Here is a 10090-nt window from a genome sequence, read left to right as displayed (position 1 = left end):
TGTGTAGCTTGAGTAGAGACCTTCCTCTGACCTTATTATATTCCTGCTGCTGAAGCTAAAGGTGAAAAATCAGGGTAATCCAATTAATTGCCCAGTAAGTGTAGCAGGGGTTATACTGTCATAGTTTTATTCACAGTTGGGAGTTGTTGGAAGTAAAAAAAGCAAGCAAAAATAAGACCTATGATGGGACAACTGAAAGGTGTTATCCTGCAGTTTACATCTGTTCAGTCATGATTTGGATGGCCTACCTGAGATACTATAAAAATATTAAGGGAAAAAGGCTGTAACTGTTTATATTTTTTAACTTACTGCTCTTAGAATTGCTGTAGTCTTGCTACAAAAATGAAAGCTGATTTCTTTATTTTTCAGATCAGCTAAAGTGTTAATGAGGGCTGGCAGCAGCGAAGAAGATCTAGATGACATTATTGATGAAATCTGTAATGACAGCAGCTTTACCAAAACACCTCCGGTGAGTAGAAGTTTGGAGAGATTTAGGACAAGTCAGGTTCAACTATGGAAGTAAAAGTACCATAAGCTAAAACTTTTAAAGCAAAACATGAATGAAAACAAGCTGTAGAATAAACTTGGAAAATAAAGCAGAAAGAAAAATGCAGTAATCCTGTAGTAAGCAACAGGAGAGGTGTAAAGAGATGTTCTTACCTAGGCAATAACAGGCAATTAAAGGAAATGCTAGTTTAAAATAGAGCATAGTGTCAATGCTGAGAATCACAGAATGGTTACAGTTGGAAGAGGGACCTCTGGAGAGCATCTGGTCCAGTCCCCTGCTCAAGCAGGACTGCCTAGAGCCAGTTGCCCAGGACTGTGTCCAAATGGTCCTCCCTAAGTAGACTGTTCCAGTGTTTGACCACCCTCACAAGTTGTAAAGATTTTTTTGTGTGTTTGAGTGGAAATTCTTGTACTTCAGTTTGCACCCATTGCCTCTCCTGTCAGTGATCCACACTGAGAAGAATCTGGCTACTTTATTTTTCCCTGACATACCTTCATAAGGTTTTCCTGATCAGTGTTTTCTCCAGGCTCCACAATTCCAACTCTCTTAGCTTATACTTGGATGTCAGATGGTCTAAATCCTTAATGACCTTCCTGGTCCTTTCCTGGGCCCACTCCATTATGTCCATGCCTCCTTTGTACTGGACATAGTGCTCCAGACATGTCTGTGAGGTTGTATCTGGAGCAATGTGACCCATTCTGGTCTCTCAAATACAAGAGAGAGATGGAGCCACTGGAGAACCTCCAGCAAAGGCCCATGGGGACAGCTAAGAGACTGAAATGCCTGTCATGAGGAGCAGCTGAGAGCTGGCACTGTTCAGTCTGGAGAAGGGAAGGCTCAAGGGGCATCTTATCAATGTGTGTAAACAGCTGTGAGGGTAGAAAAGAAGGGGCCAGACTCTCCTCCATAGAGTGACAGTGACAGGACAAGAGGCAATGGGCATACACTGAAACACACAAAATACCATCTGCACACAAGACAACACTTCTCTTGCTGTGAGAGTGGTCAGACACAGGGACAATCTTCACAAAGAGGTTATGGAGTCTCAGTCTGTGGAGGTTTTCAAAATGCAGCTGGACACAGTCCTTGGCGAGCTGCTGAAGCTGACCCTGTTTTGAGCAGGGGAAGGTCCCTTTCAGCTGAAATGATTCTTTGATTCTGTCTCATCAGTGCTGAGGAGAGAGGAGGGATCATCCTGGCAACATCCCTCCTAGTTTATCCCTAGATACTGTTGGCCCTCTGGGCTGCAAGGGCACACTGCTGGCTCTCAGTCAACTTGTTATCGACTGAATTTCCCACAGCCTGCTCTGCAAAGCTGCTTTCTGGCTGGTCAGCCCACATGGTGTTCTGTGCATAAGGATTATTCCTCCCCTGGGGCAGGAGTTTGCATTTCACCTTAGCTGAACTTGAAGAGATTCTTCTCACTCCATTTCTGGAAGTCATTTGAGTTCCCTCTTAATGGCAGCTCAGTCATCTGATGCACCAACCACTGCTCCCCGTTTTGTATCCTCTGCAAATGTCTTCTCATTTCACAGCAGGAGATGGAGATGAAACTCAATTCTTAAAACAATTACAATGATAGAAGGCATTAAAAATAGATCTTCATTTGGGTATCAGCAGCAGAAAATGGTGTTACTTACACTTCATAACCTCCCGCAGATTCCCTTATTTTCACAAGTGACATTGTTTTTGTTTTGTTTGTCTTTGATTTTTTACAGAGTGGCTAAATCTCCACCATCAAAAAATACTTCTTTACATGTGAGGAAGAGAGAATTATGCCAGTAAATTCATATAATTTTGTCATTTTATATCCCTAGAACTTCCCATTTAGGATCTAGAGTTCTCATATTCTAGAATTTAAATAAACTCTTCTGTGTGCACCTTTCAAAGACTCTATCTTTTTGAATAATCTCAGTTATTGATGGGTTTTAATAAAATAAAAGCTAAAAACATTAAGGGAGAGGGTTCCAAATAATAACTGGTTTTAAAAGCAAAATTATTAAAAGGAGGCCATGAAATATTAAGTCTTGATTGTAAAGTCTTATGTGATCATGTGGTGTGAAATTCCTTCAGCCAGAGCTGGAAATTCAGTGTGGGAAGAGAAGCCTTATTCTTTGCTTACCTGTGTAGTTCAGAGCCTCACAAACTTAAGAAAATTCCCAAGCCTTAGTCCCTTTCTTCCATGACTGAGATTTTCTCACTCCTGTTTATTAAGTAAAACAAAATATTGTGACTTTGCTGTAATGCTGCATTTTATTCTTTGGTTGTTTTTAAACAGAAATTGAAGTCTAATTCTGCAAGTCTCACACCTGAAAGAAATGGTGTTGGTGTACAGGCACATGGGAAAAGGTAGGTGAAAAATGTTCAGACTTGTTGGACATTGCTTGATTATAACTTCTTACCAATCTAATAATACTGCTGCTGTTTAATCTGTGTTGACATTTCTTAAGAAGGATACTGAGAGGAGAGACAGTCTTTTTACAGAAAAACAAAGATAAACAGGTAATTTCAAAGAATTGTTAATGTGTTTTTGTGTGGTCAAAATAAATTATAAATTTATTATTTAAGCTATTCAACAACATCTTTCTTTGCCTTATGGACATACACATTTATCAATTCTGCAATATGTACACCTTTGTATATTTGGTATAGAGAGTGATTTTCATAGAGTTTTTCTTTGAACACTTTGATAATGAAAATTTTGAAATTATGTAGTTTACAAAGATTTGGATGCTTTGCCTGTATTTAAATTTGGGTTTTTTATAAATACCATGCTGTTAAACTAGGAGAAATGTTGTACTGCTTTCTCCAACCTCTTGCTATAATTTAATATTTTTTAATGAATCCACACAGATGCTGTCCAGTGTACCTGGGTGGAAGCCTTTCACCATCTGGGATAGGAACAAATATTTCAAAAAGGTAGGAAACCTGAAAAAATATGTGCTACTTGCTCTAGCATTATTTTTATTCACAGCTGTATTTTCTGTAGTGGTACAAAATTCTGCATTTGAACTGGCAGGACAGCCTTACAGTCATCTAAAGAAGTGGCTGCCTGTAACTTGCAGTTGAAATCAGCTGGTCCCTTCCAGTCCTCTGTTGTTGACCACTTGACCTTTTGTTTGTTTGAGGTGTTGAAAGATGCTTGCAAATGAGACATGAAACCAAAAATCAGTAGTAAGTAGTTAAGGAAATTGCTGCTGTATTGTTATTTTTCCCTGCCTCTCTTCATCTTTCTATGTGATGCCAAGTGTGTGACTTAAATCAGTGGGCTGGTTGAAGTCCTCCCAGAACCTGAACTGAAAATGGTTAGAGTGTTGCAGCTGAATTTAGCAGAAGAGGTACTTTGGTGGTTTATCCACAATATCCTATAGAACATTACTGCATTTCCATGTGGCAATTTTTGCAGTAATTGTGTACTCAGCACATATTTGGGTGCTGCCCAGGTGCTCTACCAGTGAGGAAGACTAAAGAGAATATATCAAGTGAATATCAGTTTATGTGTTCAGTGTGGATAGGAATCTGTAAAAATAATACCTGAATATATAATTAAATCACATATTGTAATTCTGAACATGCCAGAGATGTAAAAGCATAAGATTAGCTGACATTGCTTCTAGTATTTCTGAGTGAGTGCTGTACTTTGGCCCATTTATGATGGATGTATATTGTGTCAGTCAGCTTCTCTGATGGATTGTTCTTCTTTGTCCAGAGCGTGCGATCAGCTGCGTTGTACTGCTTGTGACTTCCGTGTGTCACTTTTCAATGACTACATCTGGGATCAGTCCTGTGATTATCTTTTTTTCAGGTGTGTCTGGGGTGGGTATTACTGTTGTGACACTAATGCTTTGAGGCTCAGTAAGAACAGGAAAGATGAAAAGCTCTTAGCACTGCTGTGTCACCTAAAAGAAGCATGCATGGTGCTTCAGATCAGGTGGGACAGTCTGTGGGGAGGGGGAAGAAAATCTCCCAAAATTTGTTTTCATCCTTTTCTATCTCTTCTCCTATGTCTCTCCATCTGCTTTTAAAAAGAATTCAAGTTTCATGTATCAAAAGGCCAGCTTATTGCTGAAATAAGCAGCTAATCCATGGGATGAGTTGGACTCTGTCAACCACTGCAGGGTATCTACAATGTCAACAACATGAATGCAGACTTTTCAGCATGTGCTTTGTACCCCACCTTCAGTCATAGGGACTGTGATGGTTTCAAGTCAGATGTTCTTTATTCCACTATCAGGTGTGCTGTCATGTTCAGTGAAAATCAAATAGTTTTATTTCTTAACAGATTTCTTTCTTGAAGCAAGGTTTGGTTAAATGGAGAGGTGGCATTTTTGTTTTCTGCTTATATTGTGATGTTTTAAATTCTTTGAATAGTTTTTGGAGACTTAAAAGTAAGGAGTTCTTATTTCCAGTCTCTCTAAAGCTAATGCCAAGACCTAGTGAAAGGTAGTGTAGTAGGCATGTTCCTAATAGTCATCAAATTTGGATTCCTCTTATTTTAGTACAATCTCTGTGTGTGCCTGTTAACTGATGGAAGAGGTGGATGTGTTCAAAGTATATGCTTGGACAGTGATGTTACTGTCAGAGAAGAACATTAATGGAGATATCAGCTCATTTTCCATAATTTTTCCTGTATTACATCTTCAGTTATTCCTGTATTTTTTTCCAGTTTCAAAATTTGTTTTTCTTATTGAATACCATTATTTTTCCCATTATTTAAAGCAGCTTTTAAAATATCAAGCTACTAAATTCACCTAAGATTAGTTTGGCAGTGGAAAATGTTTAAACAAAAGTGGGATTCTTTTATTTACCCAAAGTCAAAATTGTTTGCTTCTCAGTTTTTGAAATTAATAAATGAAATGAAAGAAAAAAAAAAACATGAGTGGCATTAGCATCAGATACTTGTAACATTGATTAAAATCTGTAATCTTTAGCAAGATATTTAGCTGTTTATTTTGACAAACCTGAATTTTAGAAAGTAAACTTAAAGATAAAACATTTTCCTTCCAGCAATGGATATGTGATCTATTTTTCTGAAAAATCTTTCTTTTATACTTGTTTTGGGTTTTCTTTAATTTGGCTTGTTAATGTTTTTGAGCAATTCAGTGGCCAGTGGCCAGGAGGAGGTAATAAGAGCAGAGATAACTAAAATGCTACATTTTCACTTGTGTTTTTTTTTTTTTTTTTTAACAACTAGTTTTTGTCATAACATGCTGATTTTTCATTTGTTATGGTTAATGGCTACACAGGAATTGTTTCTGGTTTGATGTAAGTCTACCCTCTTATGGCCATTTCATTTCAGTCACTTTAACAATCACCTTGAGTAGCAGTTCCTGATGAAAAGTTTAACTCTTTAATTGTACCCATTATGCATAGCAATTTTTACAGCAAATTTGAGAAGATAAATACATTTTTGGGGAATTTTTTAAGACAATAATTAGTTCTGCGTGGTTTTCTTCCCAGTTCTTTCTCTGGAGACTTTCTCTGGAAGTCTCTAAACCCAACAGATAACATTATTTACAAAAACATCAGTCTGTAGTTGATCTGAGAACACAGAAACTACACACTGAGACTGCTCTCCAGAAAGGATTGTGTTCAAAACAGAATTCAAATATAACCCTAAATTCATCCATGACAGTGGTACTCAGAATTGTCCTTAAGATGTCTTCTGATTTGAAATGGCCTCATGAATATTTTTTCTTTAAAAAAACCTAAAACAACCCAGCATGATCCTAAGATGAATTCACTTCTTTGGCAGGAATAACATGCCTGAGCTCAGTAAACTAAGAGCAAAGATGATAAAGAAGAAAGGAGCACGTGCATATGCTTGTCAGTGCAGCTGGAGATCCATTGAAGAATTAACTGACCTCCAAACACAGCCACAGCTTCGGTGGGTTTGTGGCAAACATGGAGAATGAAGTCTCCTTGTGTGGGATACCTACTTGTGTGGAAATGCCTCTTAAAATGAATTTGTTTCCTTCCCAGTTTTCTGAGAACAGATGGAAAATTAAATACTTAGATTTGGAAATAGATTATAATACCCAGATTTCAACCTGTCTTGCAAGCAGTGTGGGGAGTTGAATTATTAGGAGAAATAACCAACTTGGAGGCTTTCTGGAAGCTAAATGAGGTTAAATTCACACTCAGTAGTGTTAAAGAAAAGAAGAGGAAATAACACACTTGGGCATGGGCAAAGCTCCTTGAGACTGTTCCTCACATCTACCAGAGAGCCTTATTTCCCATGGCTGCAGAATCCTGGACTCAAAATGGTGGTTTTCATCACAAGCATATGAATTTCTGCACAGACATGAATCCTGCTCTTCTGTTTTGTTCCTAGTTGTTAATGAACAAGTGGTTGTTTATCTCCTAAAAATTACTGTGAGATCAGCTTTCATCATAAAGGTTTCAGCACACCCCAGAGCTTTACTCCCTGTTACCCACCAGCCAAAACTGCAGGTGCTGAAAATTTTCTTCCAGTTCCTACTGCTTTCTTCAGAGCACTTTCTGCTGACTAAGGACTTCTACCACAATGAATTTCTTCAACTTCTCTTCAGCCCTCACTGCACAAGAGATTAACAAGTTATTGTGTAGTTATTAAATATGCAATTTTAAAGAGATTCTGAAGGGTATGTTACTCTTTTATCAGTATTTTCAAGGGAGAAAGGCTCAGGCTTTTAAGAGTGAGAAAATGTATATCCCCACTGATGTTCAAATTCAGATTCTTTTTTCAGTTTCACTTAGCTTTCACTTCAGCTTTTCTTTGAGAAAAATTGTATTCAGAAAGTATCTGTCCTGTTTCAACACACTCCTTTCCCTCAATAACATTGTTAGTTGGTGAGTTGCTTATCCCACTATAGTTTTATGGGAAGTCTGTCAGTGGTTTTGCTGTGCAGTATGTGTAGCTGTACAGACAAATTCAGAATTACTTTGGCCAATTCTAGATATACAGAGCCATTTCCCTTTCTCTGAAGTTTTGCTTGTGGTTCCAGTCTGTACATTTGTTCTGTTTCTGAGCTTTTCCAAGACAATTGCATGGTCTAACAGAGGTGATTCTTGTGTCTGTTGCCCTCTGAAAGAGCAGATCCCAACAGTGATCAGAGGCATCATGCACTCTGCACCCTGCCTACCTTGTCCTTCCATGAGTGCTTGTTTTGGAACCTGCAGTGTGCCTGGGAAGTCTGGCAGTGCTTCTTCAGTGCTCCAGACTGCACCTTCCAGTGCCATGCAGCCTTGCTGTAGAGTCAGAGGTGAGTTGGCTTTGGAGAGGTACTACTTGGCATGATGCATAGACATATTTAGGGTCATGTATCATATTCAGAGAATTTAGTATTTCAGGCTGAAGTTTCAACTGCTAGAGCCCAAAACTGCAGGTTCAGGACCAGAGACCAGTTGACTAATGCTCAGCCAGCTCCTAGAAGAGCTCTGCTTGCCCTTCTGTCCTTTGTGGTCTGGGCTGTACACAGTGAGTGTTCCTGGGTGTTCTTCAGGTGGGCCCAAGCAACTTTCATGCCTAGAGAGCATCAGTGCTAAGAATAAGAGAAGAACTCAGCAGTAGGTAACAAGGTCTGGGGAAGAAACCTGCTTTCCATTCTAAAGAGTGCTGAGTTGCCTTGGCTTTTCTGTTCAAGACTATTTGGAACTCATGACCAAGTAGTTCCACAAGGTGTCTTTTGGCTAGAATTAGAAACAAGCTGGGCTTGCAACCTGTAAGCAGGAAATGGGGAAAATCCTAATTCCCATCTCAGTTCATGAGACCAAGTCTTATGTGACTTGGAAAGGGAGCATGTCTCCTGCACCTTGAAAATTCCCCTGAAATAATCAGGTTTATTCAAGTGTAGTTAACTTGTTTCTGGCCTTGGGCAGAGTGGTGGGATATGACAGCTTTTTGTCCAAGGGAAGTTTTAAACAAGTACAGAAATAGTGCTTCTTGTACAGGTTTTTAGAATTTATTATATTTCTAGATTAGAGAATAATTGCTACGTCATTAGGTACAGTTACTTTGTTGGAAGGAGGAGCAGTATTAAGATTTGATTTCCTTTCCTTTGCTTTCTTCAGTTACATGTTACAAACCCCTCCAAAGTCCTTGGATGAAAGGAATGTAAATAAAGGTAAAATAGAGCGTGAATGTTCATTTGATGAAGGTATTGTCAGATTGTACAAGGTTTTCCAGATGTAGCCCAGACCCTAAGTGGTATTTCTGGGTTGGTTATCTGAGATAGCAGGGATTATGTAGAGAATTCTATTTAAGAATATGTAAAGAATTCTGTTTAAGAATGCAATTCAGCTGTTATCCAGTGGAGTACTGGAGAATAGTGTTGCTAAATATAAACGTGGTCATTGTTTCCCTCCATTTTTTTGGAATAATAATACTATTTCCATTTGTGAAATGGGCAAGGTGAAAATTCAAGACTTTTGTTTTGCCTACTGATATGCTTGGAAATTTTCTAGCCTGTCCTATTAGTCTGCAGCAGATCCCTCAAAAAAACAGAAGCAATGAAGGATGACAAAATGAGATTCCATCATATTTTAATATGCTGCTCTGACGTATCTTTCACTTGTTTTACCTGCAAACTATGGAGGCTGAATATAGTTCAGAAGAGTCATTATTAAGAATTGATCTGCCATTAAAGTTAACTTACAGAAGCATAATAACATTACATGTAGCAAGCTCTGCACTGTATTATATCAAATAAAGATTTTAATTTTTTTTTCCAAACATCTATTTTAGTTTTGTGCTGAAGATATTCTGCAAATGCTGCCACTTGCTGAAAGACTGCCACTTCTCTTGTTTCCTGGCATGTGAGTCTTTGGGTCATGTAACCAGCACATGTGGTAGTCACACAATACAAGAAGTGCTATGTTGGGAGCTGCATACCCAAATTTCTCTTCCTGCCAGGGAAGATCTGACATTCTCTCTGTGGTGTGACACCTGATGACTGCAGCAGGTGGAGTCAAGGAGCATCAGGTGCTGCTCATTGTTAAGGCCACATCTGATGGCTGAGGTTTGGCATGTGTGCTTTGAGAAAGTTTTTCAAATGTCAGCACTTAATAAAATGAAAAGTTGAAAGTAATCTCAATCATGTTTTGTATGAATTCTATTGTATTCTTCCTATGCAAGAGAAGCCTTATAAAGATGATATTTTCTGTCTGAAGGGTTATGACATGTCCTTAGTTCAAAAGCTCATAAGAAGCAGTAATATTATTGTATGTGTTTTCTCACATCAGTGAGGATGTAACACATAGAGAATTAAATAAATTTTAACATTCTTTACCAGCTAACATGAGGAGAGCACATGAAATTATAGAGACCTCATAAAGGTGGATGCATTTGCCAGAATTTTTGGATGTTTACAAGGATAAAAGGTGGAGGCAGGGGCTGTGCAGGGTGGCATATAGCTAAACAACTTGCAGAGTGGGGTGCTGGCAGCCTGGTGTATCAGTCAAGCATTTTCTGTGGTCCACTTGCCCTGAATCTTGCTGTAAAAACTGTTTACAGCGCCAGGGAGGAGTTGCTCTGCATATGGGATTTGCAACTAGTTTTTTTGCCATCAAGAAATGCCTTGTGACTTATATTAGAGTAACAAA

The 10090-nt window shown here is 38.6% G+C and overlaps 1 protein-coding gene across 1 annotated transcript in view; it reads left to right on the top strand.

Moving 5' to 3' along the window:
• Positions 1-9576, top strand: part of CFAP418 (cilia and flagella associated protein 418) — an 11083-nt gene extending 1507 nt beyond the window's left edge. The window contains exons 2-6 of the mRNA XM_079300935.1: positions 370-469; positions 2787-2857; positions 3362-3427; positions 4218-4313; positions 6264-9576. Coding sequence (XP_079157061.1) covers positions 370-469; positions 2787-2857; positions 3362-3427; positions 4218-4313; positions 6264-6423 — 493 coding nt within the window. The 3' untranslated portion in view covers positions 6424-9576. The remainder of the gene's footprint in view (positions 1-369; positions 470-2786; positions 2858-3361; positions 3428-4217; positions 4314-6263) is intronic.
• The last annotated feature ends 514 nt before the right edge of the window (positions 9577-10090 follow it).

The sequence above is a fragment of the Erithacus rubecula genome (assembly GCF_903797595.1).
Source record: "Erithacus rubecula genome assembly, chromosome: 3".
In the NCBI taxonomy this organism is placed as follows: domain Eukaryota; kingdom Metazoa; phylum Chordata; class Aves; order Passeriformes; family Muscicapidae; genus Erithacus; species Erithacus rubecula.
This window is presented reverse-complemented; position numbering and strand designations above follow the sequence as displayed.